The sequence below is a fragment of the Lissotriton helveticus genome, chromosome 3_1, assembly GCF_964261635.1.
Source record: "Lissotriton helveticus chromosome 3_1, aLisHel1.1, whole genome shotgun sequence".
In the NCBI taxonomy this organism is placed as follows: Eukaryota; Metazoa; Chordata; class Amphibia; order Caudata; family Salamandridae; genus Lissotriton; species Lissotriton helveticus.
The window spans coordinates 2,000,458,740-2,000,477,305 of NC_136061.1; the positions used below are offsets into that span (position 1 = coordinate 2,000,458,740).

Consider the following 18,566-nt stretch of genomic DNA (forward strand, 5'->3'; position numbering starts at 1 on the left):
CTCGGCATCATTTCCCGGAGACTTGGGCCTGCCCGGAAGCCGCGGACGAGTGGCCTGAGCTGGGAGCGTCCCCGGCTCTCCACGGCCCCGAGCTCAATGTGTTTCCCATTACACGGCTGACCGTGCTTAGAGCTCTCCGTGAAGGCTGCACTGGGAGCCGCCATGTTGGCTGAGCTCACAGGACAGCACTGTGCCGACTGCAGAGCCAGACTTTCACAGGCTAGCTCTTCCCCTGCAAGCATCCACTTGAAAACACAACTGCACCCCACAAATCCAGCCCTACATCGGAGCCAGAACTCACTGGGCCCGCGGAACGCGCCTTCACCCCAGCTGCAACCAGGGTACAATGTGCATGCGGGGAGTGTGGGCGCTTTTCAGCATCCCGCCTATTAACTAAATAAAAGCTGTTGGCCGCCCCCACACCACTACACCACCCAGGGATCATAAATCCATGTCAAGCAAATGAGCCAGGAGTCTGTGGGCTACAGAAGGAAGGAGCTCGTTCGGTGCTAGGGCACCCATCCCCCAACAAAACACACACATCTCAAACATTAAACATTCCATACAAGCCCGTGTGCCTCTGACACTTCTCTTTTCCAGCCCTGGCGATTTCAGCGAGCCCTTCAGCCCAGTGTTCATTTGTAGAAAAAAATAAAAATATTTTAAAAAAATAAAAATCGGTGAATGTAAGTAAAACAGATCAGACGGAAACCAGAAAGGGTGGTGGGGGATGGCGGGAGGGAAGGGACACTTACAGGGAAAGAGTCGCCATGTTTTGCAGCTTTAAAAATCTCGTCAAATTCACACAAGACAAGCCCTGCAGCCCAGCCTCCCCGCCTTTGTCCCATTTCAATTGCTGGGGAGAGCTTTTGTTCTAACCCAGCGTGAAAAGAAAAACTTTCTTTAAATGCCATAAACTCAGACCAAGCCGGCATCTGTAAACACATCTTCTCAGTGAATCCCCAAAGCACACCCCTGTTTTCGGGTGAAGACACCTTTTTCACGAATCTGCACTTTGTAAACACTGCTCACAGTGGAAAGAGGCAAGGACACAGAGGAAGACGTTTGATTTGAAAATCATAAATTATAATTTAATACCAATAACAATTTACAACAAATGCTTTGTTTACAATAGGCTAACACAAAACAAACGAGAAGATATCCTGTGTTTTAGTCGTAATATAAACTTCACATACTCACATGTCACTTGCAATAGAAAAAGCTAGCTCTAAAGTCAGCAATACCCTTCAATATTATTTTATTTATATATGTATATATGTATATAAAGAAGCCGTGGGTCGGATGTAAAACTACTTTTCAAAATCACAATCATACATTATATTTTTTTGTTCTGGTCCGGAGTGCCTATTTGGATCAAGCTGCAAACCAGTGTGTGTTTGCTTGACTTTTAGGAAATTGCCCCTCGTTCATTGTGGTGAGGGCTGGCATGACACAAGACTGTTCGCACGTGTGTGGCAGAGAGCCGTCTCAAATGAGGACATGACGGCAAGCTTCCCTACACCAAGCATCTGCTGCAGACCAAAAAAAAAAAAAAAATAGAAGCAAATTCGCTGAAAAAATAGCTTCCCCTCCAAACCAGCTCACCCTGTTCAGTTTCTTGATTATTATTACAAGGGCTATATACTAAATGCACAGATTGCATTTACACAATCAAAAATGTACATGTATATATACATATATATCTCAGATTTAAAATATGGTGATGACCTGCTGTCATGCTTTCACAGTCTAATGTAGAAAAGGAGGCATATGTGGGTCGTATGTACATTAAAAAAACCTTCAGTGCTAAGTCACTAAGTTTTGAAGCCCTCCCAACAGCTACGACGATGAACGGGGACCGTACAATAAAGTTGAAATCACACACAGGTTTGAAAAGAGGCTCTGAAAAGATCTGACCTATATTTACAAATACTGCTTTTAGCTTGCACGAGTGAGCTTGTGCCTGCGACTCTGAAATGTACAAACACATGGCATGTTTATTATCAGAAAACGAGATACTGATCCCACGCTTTGAAATACTTTTCACAACAATACCTTTGCTATGCAGGCACTTAAGTGTGACAAATATAAGGGCCTTTTTCTGCAAAGTCCTGGTTAGGTAGCAGGAGGGCGAGTTATGTGAATGGTGAGGTTCACAACAACGCAGTAAAACACTGTCTTCTGGGTCAGAGATAATACCATTTATTTTTGTAATCCCTTCCCCATGTTCAGTAGGCAAATTAACTACCACCCGCAAGCCAGTGGGCAAACTGTGTGTGGCAATTAAATAATTTGGGAACCTAGAAATAAATACTAAAAAATAAACCAAGGGATAATTCTGATTCCCTCTTAGTCCGAAAGACATTCGTGGCATCCAAGCAACTTTCAGATATTAAATAATGTTTTAATTTCTAAATGCTTTTCAGTTTTTTTCTTCAGAATATAACACACAACTCGACCTGACAGTCTAGTTATTATAACGTTTACAGTATTACATTAAATGCTGCACTTAAAAAAACTCAGTTTTAACACAAAACTGCAATGTCTGAAATATTGAACCAATCACAGTATCTATAAGTGCCAACAGTGTTATTTGTCATGCTGATGTCAATTGTATTTTTAAAGGGAAAAATATCAACATGTATAATACAAAGTGTTTGCAGAAATACAAACAGTTGTGGGCTTGGATAGCAACCAAGGTGGAACCCAGTTGAAATTCCAAAAGAAATATTTAAGTTGTCATTCAATGTCATACTGTGTCTTAGACACCACCCTCTTTCCGAACAGAAGTCCAATTTTTAATTTGTTTATCAGATTATGGAAAGCTTATTGGGCAATTTATGTGACGTGAGTGGTTCATTTGGGGAGTTTAAAATTATAGCTCTCAGCTGTCACAAAATTTAAAAGGGTCATCACATATAAGTGCGCATTCACTGCATGTCTCATTTTGAGTCCCACGGAATTTCCTATGATATTTTTATGAACTGTGTTTTAGTTCTTGCAGAACACATATATTTTAAGGATACCATTTTCTATTTTTAAAAAAGAAGCCAAGATTATATCAAAAAAGTATTACTTGAACCACAGAATAAACTGGTTTGGAACCAGAAAAATACAAAAAAAACAGCTATAGATACATTGACACAGGACAATTAGGAATTTGGAAAAAAAAGACTTACTTTTTCCTCTCTGCTAATTTTCTTCAAATCTCCTTAAATGCACTTTTAGCGATATTTTTTAAAAGTTTACAAAAAAGACTAATTTCTTTCCTTTTTTTTTTACAAAAATGATAAGTAGCAAGTTGTTGTGAACGACACAGGAGTTTTTGTTTTCAGTCTGTAAAAGTTCAATAACAAGTCTTTTTTTCACTTCACAGTCCATTAAATTGTTCCCCTCTCTCTCGTCTTCTCGTAAACGTGTTGTAACAGCGTTATTTTTAATTTTGATTTCTCCTTGCTTAGCAGGAGGACTTCAAGCAAACTGACCCCAAAGTCTGTATATTGTCCTCTCGTGTTCCTGTTTTTCTCGTGCAGTGTCTGTTTACTGGATAGACATGTAAGGCCAGTTAAAACTGCTGCCAGACAGTAACATATCTCTTATTAGGGTCTCTATGGGGGTTTTACCTACCAAGCGGACGAAAAAAAGTTGTTCTATGACCGAAGAAGAGACGGTACGGAGGGATGGCAGGCGAAGCAAAAGCTTTCCAAAGCGGGTGGGCTGGTTGGGGTACTGGCTCCTGACATACTCCTCCAGGGCACACTGGGACTTCTCCTGCAAACTTTCTACGTGGGCTACATCGGACAGGCCACAGGCATCTGAGGGAAAAAGATACAAAATATGCAGTCATCACTTTTGAAATATTTGAAGGGGAAAAAAGCAGTCATCAGATGCGTTAGGGGCGAGTAAGGCAGTCATTGACACACACAGGTCTGCTTAATTGAGTCTGGAGGCCTCGGTGGGCGACCGAAAACACCATTCACGTTCAGTAGAAACATTTTGCAGAAATGCTGTTTTGTTCGAGCTGGGGCGGGTTTGGAGGGCAGAGTAAGGAGGGAACCCACCGGTGGCACAAGGCAAAGGTTCGAACCCAGCCTGGCAGCAGGGGAGGCTGCAGTGTAAACCCCCATTGTTGTTTAGGGGGGCTTAGCTGCAGGGGCCAGCGATCGGCCTCCCTCCCCGGATTCACGAAGAGCTTCTCAGAAGGCCGATCAGCGTTTTTACCCCTTTCTACTTTGAAACTGACTTAAGTGGCGCTTTAAGGGGGTCTTGTCAGTTTACCCTATTCAGGGGCAGTCATGCACACCGTGATCTCTCTCTTCAGTTCAGCCGACTATTTTTTCAGAAGTATCCCCGATCGAATGTGTACTTTTTTTTTTTCTTCTATTGGGTGGGTTGCGGGTAAAAAGGGAGAATTAAAGAGAAATTGGTCGAGAAATATAAACAAAGCAAACAAGAAACGGCGCCCGCGTTAAATCGGAGGCGTCTGGGCACAGCTCACAGGCTGTGACCAGACTCGCCAGTATGCTGCCCACGGCAGAGCCCAGCCATGCCTGCTCCCCACACCCTCCAACGCCTCTGAAAACAGAGAAAAGCCTGTCCTTATCAGTCTTCTAGCCACCTACATTTAGGGTCCTAAGCGGCCTGAAGCATGTGTGAAGCCTGCTTCTTAAAACGCGTCGCTAACGGGGAGGCAATTTGCATACCCAGCACAGCAGGCCCCGTGCTTTCCAAACAGCGCTAAATCACCCCTAAGCAACGCCAGGCTCTGTCAGCCCTCCGAGGCTGTGCGAGCAAGGCTCCCCCAACCCAGAACTCGGAGAAATGCGAACTGTTCTAAACAAAGCAGAGAGGATGTTTTAATGATTAACTGGACACAATTAAAGGGCGTACTATTTTTAAATGTGCAAACAGTGTATAAAAATAAAAAATATATAGCGCGATTCACAGTGCAAGAACTAGATGACGTCAAAGAAATGACATGGGTCTTAAACAAAGCAGGGGGAGAGTTTGTGAATCGCGTGTCCCCATATCGGCTCCGGCTTAAAAGCTCCAATGAGCCATTGCCGTGCTCTGCCAGGCCCAGCCCCAGTCACTGGGACGACCCCCGTGGCCAGTGATTCTCACAAAGAAACCAACTGTAAACCTGGACGTCTCCACCCCTCCTGCCCAGCGAAGCTTTTTACATTCACAGCAGTGACAGAGTGAAGGCTTCAAAATGACTGCCCGCGCCGGTCATTTCTATCAGAGGCAGGACTCCGAGAGGGCACCCTGCAGCAGGCCTCATTACATATCCGAGCATTGCCGGATTTGCATACAACAGGATGTGGCCTCGGGTTTACTGTCTTGGGGAAGTACTATACAGCGCCTCGACTCGAGAAAATGTAGTGCTGAGTTGGGATGTCCCAGGAATTATCAAATGACCCCTCAGTTTCAGATTATTTGGGAAGAAACCGGCTTTGTGTTCATGCACAAAAAGGGCTTGTTACAAGCGGTTTACATGTTTACAAAGTATTCATGAATTATGCGACTTTTTGGAGTGCTCTTCAGTATGTAGGGTTAGACTACGAGAATTTCCACATGATGTGTGCACACCTTAAGTTCCATCTAGGGAACAAGTGAGTGATGTGCGCGTGTGGCTGTATATATGTATATATATATATATATATATATATATATATATATATATATATATATATATATATATATATATATATATATATAGATAGATAATTGAATCTGTTACAGCACTGCTTTCTCTTGCACTTTAGTGCAAAGGCTAGCGAATCTATACATTTTATAGTGTTCCATTCTAAGGGGATTTATTCCCAATAAACTCATATTAATCTGCGCACCATGGAGCGCAAAGGGCTGCTATGAAAGGGGCAGGCCTTGTAATGAAATGCCCTACGTCTGAATGTTTACTTTTCGTCACGGAGTGCTGGGCACCCAGTGTAAAGCATGCCTGGGATCTGCTGCCCCCTTCATGTTTACATTTTTACGATGGCCACATTGAGTTGTTTCGAAGGGCAGTGGTGCTTAATTAAATGCTGCAATACTAGCGTGCGTGTCGTTGACATGTTGTAGGGGCTGGGTATACCATAATCTACATAATAATGTCTATATTTACAATATCATGAAAGAGGTGGTATGCACACCACCAGTGCACTGGGGAGTGGAGCGTGGAATCTGCGCTCCCCACTTCTGTAGTTATATTTACAATATGCCTAATATACATGGCAACTGTGGTAGAACATCCTTTATTATAAATGGACATTCTTTAAATAGGCATGTACACTGTGCCAATATTTATCTTGCTTTTTCCTATAAGTGAAATGGTGTGCGCGTATTTCCTTTAGAGGGGCGTACGTGCAAGGGCACCCCAAACCTATAAAGCGAGGACGTGTACACGGAGCATGTGTACAAGGTCACGCTTTGTAAGGGCATAGCACGCCTGTCCTTTGGAGGGGCACTTTACATGGGTATTCTTTGGAGGGAGCATGCTCGGGGCATGATTTAAACTGCGTGCGTGTACGGTAGCTGACAGATGTGGCAAGCATGTACACGAATGGCCCTTGGAGAGGCTCACGGTTAGGTGGATCCGTGCACTGATCCATGCACAGTGGTATTTGTATATGCACGAATGTGTTTTTAGTGGGTACCTCGCGCATGGATGTCATTTACATGGCGCACATGTACCCGCGTATTCTTTGGAGAGGACTCGAGGGCAAAGGTATCCTTTAGGACTGGCATGCACAAATGTATAATTTAGGAGATTAGGTATACACGTTTTTCGCGTTCAGGAGGCACATGTGCGGTGGTGTCCTTCAGGTGGTCAGGAATAAACGTTTATCTTTGAGGGGTGGCACATGTATATGCTTATTTTTGAGGGGTGGTACATGTATATGCTTATTTTTGAGGGGTGGTACATGTATATGCTTATTTTTGAGGGGTGGTACATGTGCACGTTTATCTTTGAGGAGTGGTACATGAGCACGTTTATCTTTGAGGAGTGGTACATGTGCACGTTTATCTTTGAGGAGTGGTACATGAGCACGTTTATCTTTGAGGAGTGGTACATGTGCACGTTTATCTTTGAGGAGTGGTACATGTGCACGCTTATCTTTGAGGGGTAGCACATGTATATGTTTATCTTTGAGGGGTGGAACATATATATGCTTATTTTGGAGGGGTGGTACATGAGCACGCCTATCTTTGAGGAGTGGTATATGTGCACGCTTTTCTTTGAGGAGTGGCACATACCTATCTTTGAGGGGTGGCACATACTTATCTTTGAGGGGCGGTACATGTGCACGCTTATCTTTGAGGCTTAGCACATATGCACTCTAATCTTTGAGGGGTAGCACATGCTTGTCTTTGAGGGGGGAAATGCTCATCTTTGAGGGTAGCACATGCTTAAATTTGAGGGGTGGAAAATGCTTATCTTTGAGGGGTGGCACATGCTTTCCTTTTAGCAGTGGTACATGTGCACGCTTATCTTTGAGGGGTGGCACATGTGCACGCTAATCTTTGAGGGGTGGCACATGTGCACGCTTATCTTTGAGGGGTGGCACATGTGCACGCTAATCTTTGAGGGGTAGCACATGCTTATCTTTGAGGGGGAAATGCTTATCTTTGAGGGGTAGCACATGCTTATCTTTGAGGGGGAAATGTTTATCTTTGAGGAGTGGGACATGCTTATCTTGAGGGGTGGTACGTGTGCAAGCTTATCTTTGGGGTGGTACGTGTGCACGCTTATCTTTGGGGTGGTACGTGTGCACGCTTATCTTTGAGGAGTGGTACTGCATATCTTTGAGAGATGGCACAAGGGCACGCTAATCTTTGAGGGGTAGCACATGCTCATCTTTGAGGGGGAATGCTCATCTTTGAGGAGTGGCACATGTGCACGCTTATCTTTGAGGAGAGGGACATGCATATCTTTAGGAGGTGGTACGTGTGCTCACTTCTCGTTGAGGGTGGTACATGTGCACGCTTATCTCTGAGGAGTGGGACATGCATATCTTTGACGGGTGGCACATGCTTCTCTTTAAAGAGTGGCACATGCCCACGCTTCTCTTGGAGGGGCGCAGGGTTGCCACGTGCAGTCTAGCCCCCTCCCACAAGCCCGGGGTCCTTACCTGACGTGAAGAGCACGATGGCCTTGAGGCAGCTGTACTCGGCCGAGTCCACGTGCAGCGCCTTCAGCTTCTCCACCTGCTCCTGGAAGATCCGTATGTGGTCCATGAAGGCCACCACCCGGTCGGCGGACATGGGCGAGGCGTGCAGGCCGGCGGCGGCCAGCAGGGGCGCCACGTGCAGGGGCATGGAGCACTGGGCGGCGTTGAGCACGAAGAGCTCGCTCCAGGTCAGCCGCAGCAGGGCCACCTGGTCCGTGATCTGCAGGTCGGGGAAGAAGGGGATGTTGCGTGCCCACTCCACGGCGCTGAAGAGCATGCGGGCGGCCAGCTCGCAGATGTTCTCGATGCCCATGATGTTGTTGGGCTGCATGCACTGGCTGCCGAAGCGGGACGTGGGGTAGGGCTCGGCCCGCAGCAGCAGCGAGATATATCCGGAGAGGTAGGAGTGGCAGTTCAGAGGATCCCCGTTGGTCAAGGCGAACTGGCCGTGAGTGGGCTGTGTGGGTGGCATTCTGCCCCTCTGGACGGCTGCAGTGAATAAAGAAGAAACTGCAGCAATTAATACCTGAATTGTGCTGGGAACCTACACGCAACAAACACACACAGCCTGCCTGCCCTCCATGGCTGGAGAGGGCATTGCGACTTCTGCCCCCTGCTTTACAAGCATACAGACAAGCCCTGCACACACTGTCCCCAAAACTGCAACCACTCCCCCTCGACTAAACAGCATGTTTCCCTTAAAATATAACTCTGCTGTGAATTATTCGCGAAAACACTTCCTGTTTCCCTATGTAAACACAGATCAATTTCCCACGGTCGGCGTTTCAATTCTCTTTTACGTCTCCTTCTTTTCTAAAAAAAAAAAGTGTTTTTTTCTGGCATCATATTTCTTCGCAGCCCCGGGCATTAGCCCCAACTGTCTGGCTGCGGCTACCTTCACACCCTCATTGTATTTTCTACACATGAAGCACGTCAAAAGGCAGAACAGAAAATAACATTCCGAGTTCGTCTCCACGCGCTGATCAGCTGCTGCCTGGCTGCGAGGCCTTTCATTTTGCTTTCGCATTTGCATGGGGAGACAGACAGACAGTTAAGCGAGGGAAAGGGGGATTCTGCAGACAAAAGGAAGCGGGAGGGCGAGGAGCCAGCCGAAAAGGCTTTGGGGTGCGTGGGTTCAAGCTGGGCCCTTTGAACGTTTAAGCACAGTTACTGTTGCAAAAAAAACAGCGTACAAAGAAAGCCCGGGCACTTCCCTCACCCTTAACCTACATAACAGCAGAGCTGCTGGAACACGCCACGACCACTCTCGAAATTCCTTGTACAGCTCACGTTTCCCCCCAGCCTCCCGGGCTAAATTAGTATCAGTGCGACCCAACTTTGCTGCACGGTTGCTGGGTGCGAATCCACCCGCCACATCGCAAAACGAGCCGAGCTGGGCTGACGACACAGATGCATGTCGGGCGTTTAAAAATAAAACAGGATTTTAAAATGCAGGATCAGACAAAAGCCAAAGGAGGGGGCGAGGGGAGAGCCATGCTGGCTGCAGGGAGGGCGGGTTTGCCTGCGGTGTGTTAGGCGTGCAGTGCAAAGCTGACACATGGGCAGCCGGGCTGTAATCTGAACCATCTCTCAGCTCCCTTTTACAAGATGACATTCTCGGGCGAAGAAAGAGGGGGTGGGGTATGGATAATGTAAAAGGCGAGCGACAGAACAAACCACTTTCGCTTCTGCTGTGGGTGTTTGCATGTAAACAGTGCGGAAACACACAGGGGGATAAAGCACTAAACAAAACGTATGCCAGACACAAAGGCAAGAAAGCACACACAAGGACAGCAGGAAGACAAACACAAGAAACATTGGCGCACGGGGGGAATGAAATACCGAGATAGGGTCAAGCACATGTTAAAGTGAAACCGAAAGGAACATGCTGATTACAGATGTCACTGGGAGCAGCGTGGAGCGCACTGTCTCCCCTCGCAAATATTTTGTGGAAAGTTAAGTTACCCAACCCCTCTTAATCTGCTTTTCTCTCCTCCCAGGCTCTAAGGGTTTAAGGCAAACACAAAACAGGAATTGGAGCGGGATGGGGTGGAAAAGGCTGGAAAACAAATGAAATCCCAATACCTTCCCGTCTCATGCCCACTTTGAGGCACTTCTTGAGGCGGCAGTACTGGCACTGGTTCCGGTGGTGCTGGTCGATGGGGCAGTTCCTGTTGGCCCGGCACGTGTAGCTGAGGTTCCGCCGCACGCTGCGCTTGAAGAAGCTCTTGCAGCCCTCGCACGTGAACTGCCCGTAGTGCTTGCCGCTGGACTTGTCCCCACACACCACGCACTCAATGTGCTGCTGCTGCTGCTGCTTGTCCCCCTGGCCCTGCTGGCTGGACTGGTTCGAAGGGTTGGACTGCGAGGTCGGGTTCGGGGGGCCCACGTGCCCCGGGGTCTGTGGGGCTCCGCCGGGGGGGCCAGGGGGCCCCTGCGAGGGCTGTGTTCCCTGGGTGACTGGCACATCGTCCTGGGGGTCTCGCCAGGCGCCGACTACCATTGCCATATCTCTGGGGCACCGTTCTCAAACTTCGTGGTCCACCTTCTTGGGTCTTGTGGGCTGGGGTCCTCGCCGTCCTCCCCCAGGTCAGCTGGCAGGCTGTGGAGATGAGAGGAGCCCCAGAGGCAGCGAGCGGTCTGCGGAGCAGGGGCAGGACCTTTCAGAGCCGCGGAGCAGCGCGGGAGGGCAGCAGGGTACCAGGGGGCCGGGTCCAGGTCTGCGCAGCCTCAGCCATGAGCAGGGGCGAGCGCTCGGAGGGGGCTCTCACTGGCGCCTCAGCCGGTCCTCCCGCAGCTCAGAGGTCCAAGCGCACCGCCAGCCCCGGCTGCTTCTTCCTGGGAAGCGCTCAGCCCCGAATGGCATGCACAGGAAGGAGTCCAGCCTGGCGAGGATGGAGGGGGTGGGGGCATGAGAAGAGGGAGCTCACCACCGCCAGAACATCCTCCAGGCTCCAGTTAAAAAAAAAAACACAATGCAAAAAAATATAAGACAGGCAGAGAATGGAGCAAGGGGGAATCAAAGGGTTCCAGGATGCTAAGGAGGGGGCTCGGCGGCGGGCTCTGCGCTTTGGAGGAGCAGCCTGGCAGAGTGCTTTCTCTCCCAGCCGCTCACAGAGCTCTCTATATAGTGAACTTTGACACGACTGCTGCAACTTAGCACACGTTGCCATGGCGACGGCTCGCCTTATAAGGAAGGAGGCTGTGTTTGACTGGCCAGGGCAGCCGACCCTCCCCTCGCCAGCTATTGGCCCGGCTGCCTTGAGTGGCTGCTGACTGCCGAGGGCTGCCACGGAGCCCTTCCTGGTCCTAACGCGAGATCCTGCGTGCCTTGTCTCAGATCGGGACTGTTATCACAAATAAATAAATAAAGAAACACAAAAATGTGCATATGCATTTTACATAAGTTATGTTTTTCACGTATGCCTCTTAGCAACGCCAAGATGCAGGCTGGTAGTGGCGGGGAGGGGTAACTGATAAAATGCACTCTAACAAGAATCAGGTTGTCGATGCACAACATATTGCATAAGCGGCATTCATTTCAAGTGCATGAACCTTAATACAAACGTGTGCGCAGGGTCCATAATGGAGGTCTCGTGCCCCTCCGAACAGCCTGTGGTGACCCGCTGGCGGCAGGTGGGTGGGGTGAGAGGGCCAGAGGGCTCTCAGCGGAGTGACACTTCCCAGCAGAGGTTAGACCAAGTGCACGCGGGGGCAGAGCCTTCACTGCAGCAGGGCTCCGAGGCGGCGTCTGCAAGCGGCTGCCACGCACTTCAAGGGGCTCGGGCCCTTCGCCAGGGAGCAGAGGTCCCTGCGAGGGGTGCTCGGGCCCCTTCACCAGGGAGCAGAGGTCCCCGAGGGCTGCTTACATGGCGGGGGTGTTCCCAGCCTGCTTCATAGCTAAGATAAGCCCACAGGGGTCAGGGGGAAAACAGGTTCTGTGACCGTTAAGGACCCGAGGACCTTCCGCTGTCAAAGTCCAAACTAAATGCTGTGGTTGAAATGTCGAGGGGGTGTATGTGTCATGGTAAGGAGGGCCTGTGCGGGATGTGGGAAGAGTGAGGCAAATATGTATAGATTATCACAGGCGCGGAGATAGATAGATAGATAGATAGATAGATAGATAGATAGACAGACAGACAGACAGACAGACAGATAGATAGATAGATAGATAGATAGATAGATAGATAGATAGATAGATAGATAGATAGATAGATAGATAGATAGATAGATAGATAGATAGATAGATAGATAGATAGAAAGAAAAATGGGTGGATAACATAGCCCAGGCAAATATCTGTTCACTTCCCCAATAGTACTGCATTTATATGTATAACATGCCCATTCACATATATTTGTCCACATAACATATTTATAAATATGTAGCAAACCTATTTCTATTGCATCTCTAGTTTCATGAACTTGTTTTTAGCCTCTACTTAACCTTTTTCTTTCTTTTTTTCTTTCTTTCTTTCTTTCTTTCTTTCTTTCTTTCTTTTCTTTCCTCCATGCTCTGGCATGCATACATTCATTTTACACGTTGACGTCTGTATAAGGTGTACACTGATATATTCGAGCATCTTCTCTTCTTACTCAATCCCCGATTTGCACATTTACATTTAAAACTGATTTCTGTTTCGTGCCTCTCACCCACAATGGTGATCGGGTTTTAATTCACAAAAGTATGCACACAGGCTAGGACCGAGAATTTTCGGTGAAGCTCACACGACTCCAAAATGCACCGGCTCTGTTGTTTCCGTGCACCATAGACTGGTCGAGGGTCGTGAGAGCGCGCCCCGGCTGTGCCCGCAGAGAGGCAGGGGTCGCGCCTCTGCCACTCTTGCTCGGCATACAATGGCCGTTCTGCACGCTGAATGCATGTGATACCTGCCGGGACTCGCCAACCCGAGGCCAGGAGTCCACAACCCGAGGGCCTCAACACAGGTAAAGGCGAACTGCGAGAATATGGCGCAATCCACCGAGCGCCAGTATTTTAGTATTTTCGTGTCTGTAACCGAGATCCAGCAAACTATTACCAGCGGACCCGCATGCTTCTAGCCGAGACACAGCATACTGTTTCCAGAGCCCACCATACTGCTAACAAAGGCCCTGCACCCTTCTAACAGAGGTAAAACATACTGTCACTGTTGACTGGGGTGCCGCATACCGCTCACTCGGGTCCAGGATCATCGCTAGCAAACTCCAAGTATAATGAATACACGCGGCCAGAGTACCTCCAGCAGAGGCCGAGCATGCTGCGACCCCAGGCCGAGCATACCGCAGCCGGGGTCCCATCCGCATACTGCTGCCTGAGGTCCAGCATAGGGCTGCCTGAGGTCCAGCATACTGCTGCCTGAGGTCCAGCATAGTGCTGCCTGAGGTCCAGCATAGGGCTGCCTGAGGTCCAGCATACTGCTGCCTGAGGTCCAGCATACTGCTGCCTGAGGTCCAGCATAGGGCTGCCTGAGGTCCAGCATACTGCTGCCTGAGGTCCAGCATACTGCTGCCTGAGGTCCAGCATAGGGCTGCCTGAGGTCCAGCATACTGCTGCCTGAGGTCCAGCATAGTGCTGCCTAAGGTCCAGCATAGGGCTGCCTGAGGTCCAGCATAGGGCTGCCTGAGGCCCAGCATAGGGCTGCCCAGGTCCAACGTCGTGCGAACTGAACTCCAACACTGTTATACGTCGTCCAGGATACTGCTATTAAATATAAAACCACTGGTAACAGAGGACCAGTATACTCCTACCTGAGGTCAATTGTCCTCCTACCCCAAGTCCAGTATACCTCTACCCTAGGTCGAGTATACTCCTCCCCGAGATCCAGTGTACTCCTCCTACCCTCGGTCCAGTATACTACTTCCCGAGGTCCTACCCGAGGTCCAATATACTCCTACCCTAGGTCCAGTATACTCCTACCGAGGTCCATTATACTTCTACACGAGGTCCAGTATACTCCTACCCGAGGTCCAGTGTACTCCTACACTCGGTCCAGTATACTCCTACCCGAGATCCAGTATAATTATACCCTCGGTCCAGTATACTTCTTCCCGAGGTCCGGTATACTCCTACCGAGGTCCATTATACTCCTACCCGAGGTCCAGTATACTCCTACCGAGGTCCATTATACTCCTACCCGAGGTCCAGTATACTCCTACCCGAGGTCCTGTATAATTCTACCCGAGGTCCAGTATCCTGCTACCCGAGGTCCAGTATACTCCTACCCGAGGTCCAGTATACTCCTACCCGAGGTCCAGTATAATTCTACCCGAGGTCCAGTATCCTGCTACCCTCGGTCCAGTATACTCCTACCCTCGGTCCAGTATACTTCTTCCCGAGGTCCCGTATACTCCTACCGAGGTCCATTATACTTCTACCCGAGGTCCAGTATACTCCTACCGAGGTCCATTATACTCCTACCCGAGGTCCAGTATACTCCTACCCGAGGTCCTGTATAATTCTACCCGAGGTCCAGTATCCTGCTACCCGAGGTCCAGTATACTCCTACCCGAGGTCCAGTATACTCCTACCCGAGGTCCAGTATAATTCTACCCGAGGTCCAGTATCCTGCTACCCGAGGTCCAGTATACTCCTACCCTCGGTCCAGTATACTCCTACCCGAGGTCCAGTATACTCCTACCCGAGGTCCAGTATAATTCTACCCGAGGTCCAGTATCCTGCTACCCGAGGTCCAGTATACTCCTACCCGAGGTCCAGTATACTGCTACCCGAGGTCCAGTATAATTCTACCCGAGGTCCAGTATAGTCCTGCCTGAGTTCCAGTATACTCGTACCCGGTTGTCCAATATAGTGTTACATTGCATTCTGACTGCAGCGGATATAAGTTAGCGATTGGTTCTATATTCCTTCTCTGATGCTGACAGATGGAAACATGGCCAACGCGTGCAATTATACCATCTATAATAACACCTACGCAAGTATGTAATTAAACAAACACACACACACACACACACACACACACACACACATATATATGTATGCATTATACATCTATACATATATATGTATAATGCATATTTCTCTTTCCTGTCCTCTCTAAAGCGAGCTCCTATCTACCACTAAAACTGATTTTATCCTGCATCCTCTCATCTTCAGAGCAGCGATCGCCGAAATAAACCCCTGTATTCGGTTGTTAGTTATAATGCTGAACAAACTCTCTTAAAAAATAAGCAAAGACTCTGAGAACGGCGATGTGCAGCGCGCGACGAGGCACGGAGAATAAGTAATCACACAGCCTAAACACTTTGAACCTAACCAGAAGGTGTGCTGTGGCTTTGAAATGTTTCAGGGGGTGCCTCATCCCTTCATTCCCTATTTTGAAAAGTAGAAAGTGCGTTATATAAAATATACAGATGCACGTCCAGTTTGCACTGCGCGGAGTCCTTAAAGGCCTTCACTAGGTCTCACAGGAAATGTAGTATGAGGTAAAATAATAATTTTAAAATCAGTAAGCGCCCCCTGACCCCCCCCCCAAATGACATTCACTCCAGTTACAGAATACAGCATATGAAAAAAATTCCCATTTTTTTATATGAACACTTTGGAGATGCCTGTACTTATGTGACTGTTAATTGAATCATTGGCGTCTGATCACAGACAATACACAGCCACATTTGTCACATATACACAGCCACGTTTCTCGAATTTCATGCTATGCTTGCCTTTATGACACAAATCACCACTCCATTGCTGCTTTTAATTCAACATCTACACTGCACTGTGGAAACACCGGCCGCTCGGAGGGTGAAGGGTATTTTGTTGTCATGCTGAAGGAAAATCACAAAAAGGAGGTAAAACTAGAGAAAGCCAGGCCGCCAGCAGCGAAGCACCCTGCTCACAAAGAGAACACTCCTTCTTTATTTATCTCGGGTGAGGCGCGGCTTTTACGCCACACTGGAGTCTTGGCTCCAGTGTATTTTTTCAACCTTCTTTCCTACATTGTTCCGTTACATGCCGGGAAGTCTGGCCGTGGGAGGAAACTGCTTCAGCGGAATTGAGCACGCTGACTACCTGAACCGCAAATGGAGCATCCCTGCTTCTGCTTAAGCAGCGCAGTGTTCGGGCTGCGGCGCTGTGAGTGGCAGGGCGTGGGTCAGTGCGTGACAGGGCGTGGGTAAATGCGTGGCAGGGCGTGGGTCAATGGTGACAGGGCGTGGGTCAGACCTCTGGCTTCATCCCCAACCCATCGGATGCAAGGTGGAAAGTCGGGTGCCTTTGAGTGTCTCCTCTCAGTGAATCCAGGCAGTGTGTGTGCTGCCCTCGCCCCTCCCCCCCACCACCACACTCTGGAGAGCCCCGCGAATAGTGGAAAGTGACTACCATTGTGCGCCTCTGAACTTCCATGTGAATGTCATTTTTACCCACTAGCTTGTGGTACTTTGAAAAGCACCAGGGGCTGTCAGGGCGGGATCCTCTGACACAATGTGCAGCGCTAAATCAGAGAAAAGGCTGTGGTGGGGGCGGGGGGTGTAGAAATCTGCAGAAGGTTGGGAGAAGTACAGTATCTGTCTGCCCCCTAGTGTATGCCTCTCATCCGCCTCAAACTCAACTTCCAAAGGAAAAAAGCTGATTCTTGAATGAAAACGGTGTTTGCCTCGCCATCTATCTGGGGACAGAGAAGGGGGGGGGGGACTTGTGCATATCCGAACCAGTCGTTTTTCAAAGAATCTGGGGTCAAATGAACTTTTGAGGACACATGCAGGACGGGACCGGACCGGAGATGTCCTTCTGTCTACGGCAGGAGTCAGGGTTCCGCGGATCCCGCGCCTTGCTGCGCGAGAAAGCCGGGGCTAGGAGGTAGAGAGGCGGAGAGGAGCCGGCGCCTCCGACGGGGCTGCCTGTCTCCCAGCGCGGTGCACAGAGACCCCACACGTGCCCGCCCCTGCCGCCACCCGGCTTCACAGGTGAGTCCCTTCAAATCGATTATTGATCTGGCGCTTGCGATGTATCAGACCCCCGCCCCACCTCCCCCCACACCACAACCACCGCCCCCCAAGCCCAGCTTCACCCACCAGCACCCACACGCCTCACACAGTCTGCAGGGTTCACAAAAGCAACACTCGTACTGCAAATATGAATGCTCAGAAGTGAGTCGACTTTTTGCAAACCTCGCAGTCTCGGGGTAGAGCAGTTCAGCGGACTGGGTCCGGGCGCAGCTTCCTTGCAGGCACCTAAATATTCCCAGAACTGAAGTGCCGCGCACAATCTGAGCACTGCCCGGCACTTGCAGGTGAGGAAATGCAGAGGCGACTACACGCACTTCTATGCTTCCCACAGAAAGAGTGGCCGCGCGCACTAAAGCACCAGAAAGGCGAAATAAGGAAAAAAGGAAATTATAAAAGCAGACATACCAAAAACATATTTTCCTTGCTCCGCGTCCCACATGGCTTGCATCTTCGCTCTAAACTCTGGATAGCCCTTTTTTAGTTGGGCAGGTGAAACGTGGCTGGTGCCCGCACCTGGAAAAAGACGTGCGCCTTTTGGAAAACACACAGTCGTCCTTTTCTGTGTTTATTTAGGAGATCGCACAAACTGATCGGGGGAGGGGTGGGGAAGTAAAGCAGGCTGCTGCAGCCTTGCAGGAAGGAAAGGAAAGGTGAAAAGCGAATCCCTCCAGCCCAGAGGGGGCTGCTCCCCGTGTGATATTTGGCACCCGGGCGGGCTCTGAGCAGGCTGGCGCTATAACTTTAAAAGCGCAGGGTTTCCAGGAGCTGCGCCCATGGCTGGCGAGGAATGCCTGCCGCGCCTTTAAGAATCCCCCTACAGCTCCCTAGGTAACAGATGCCTCGCACTGCTCCCGCCGCCCATAGCACGCCTTAGAAGGAAGGGAGCGCTGCTCCGCTCTGCGGCGGGGCTGGCTAAACAAGGCAGACTTTGGGAGGAACCCTGCCCAGCTGGGGGGGGAGAGAGAGAGAGAGAGAGAAAAAAAGCTGTAACTTAATGAGTTTGGGAGACAGATGTATTGTAATAACAAGAGGCCCGCTGATGCAAGGGAACTGGGACCTGCCCGGGAAGAAAGTAGGGAGGCGCAAAATATTGTGTTGGGTGCCTGGTGCAGCGTTTACTGATGTAAGGGAACAACATGTTGACTGCTAGGGTCTGCGTCTGTGTGCGCGCGCATGTGTGTGTACACACACACACACACATATATATATAAACATACATATTTATGTATTAGTGTGTGTATATATACGTCTACATGTTGATGTATATGTGGGTGTATATATATATCTCCCCTTCCCATATACGAATGTGTGTGTGTTATGTGTTTGTGTGTGTACATATATATATACACACAGACATATATATATATATATATATATATATATATATATGTACACACACACACAAATGTACTGAAAGAGATGCAGACAAGA

At 49.0% G+C, this 18,566-nt stretch overlaps 1 protein-coding gene and 1 long non-coding RNA gene across 6 annotated transcripts in view; one reads left to right on the plus strand and one right to left on the minus strand.

Moving 5' to 3' along the window:
• The window catches only part of LOC144824067 (uncharacterized), a 736,106-nt gene that overhangs the window by 564,001 nt on the left and 153,539 nt on the right, over positions 1-18,566 (plus strand). For 2 of the 3 annotated variants that reach the window (XR_013608882.1, XR_013608880.1), the window contains exon 1: positions 16,728-17,093. The exons of the other annotated variant lie outside the window; for it this stretch is intronic. This is a non-coding gene — a long non-coding RNA (uncharacterized LOC144824067). Of the gene's footprint in view, positions 1-16,727; positions 17,094-18,566 lie in introns of those variants that run through there. 3 annotated transcript variants of the gene reach the window in all.
• Positions 1,061-17,943, minus strand: NR2F2 (nuclear receptor subfamily 2 group F member 2). 3 transcript variants are annotated; one of them, XM_078683145.1, is made up of 3 exons: positions 17,541-17,943; positions 8,136-8,663; positions 1,061-3,815 (listed from the first exon to the last, which is right to left on the minus strand). In XM_078683145.1, the coding sequence occupies exons 1-3, from the start codon at positions 17,581-17,583 to the stop codon at positions 3,541-3,543; spliced, it is 846 nt and encodes a 281-aa protein (XP_078539271.1). In that variant the 5' UTR covers positions 17,584-17,943; the 3' UTR covers positions 1,061-3,540. The 3 variants fall into 3 exon arrangements, with proteins under 3 accessions (XP_078539271.1, XP_078539269.1, XP_078539270.1); XM_078683143.1 differs by lacking the exon at positions 17,541-17,943 and adding an exon at positions 10,260-11,301 and having other exon boundaries at positions 8,136-8,684; XM_078683144.1 differs by lacking the exon at positions 17,541-17,943 and adding an exon at positions 10,260-11,298.

What these genes read in the sequence shown, in the direction of transcription:
- NR2F2 (XM_078683143.1), bottom strand. Translation starts at nt 10,683, where the DNA reads ATGGCAATGGTAGTCGGCGCCTGGCGAGACCCCCAGGACGATGTGCCA. An exon ending in AGTGGGCATGAGACGGGAAG is followed by an intron (nt 8,685 to 10,259) that starts GTATTGGGATTT and finishes TAATTGCTGCAG; the next exon opens with TTTCTTCTTTATTCACTGCA. An exon ending in CATCGTGCTCTTCACGTCAG is followed by an intron (nt 3,816 to 8,135) that starts GTAAGGACCCCG and finishes TTTTTCCCTCAG; the next exon opens with ATGCCTGTGGCCTGTCCGAT.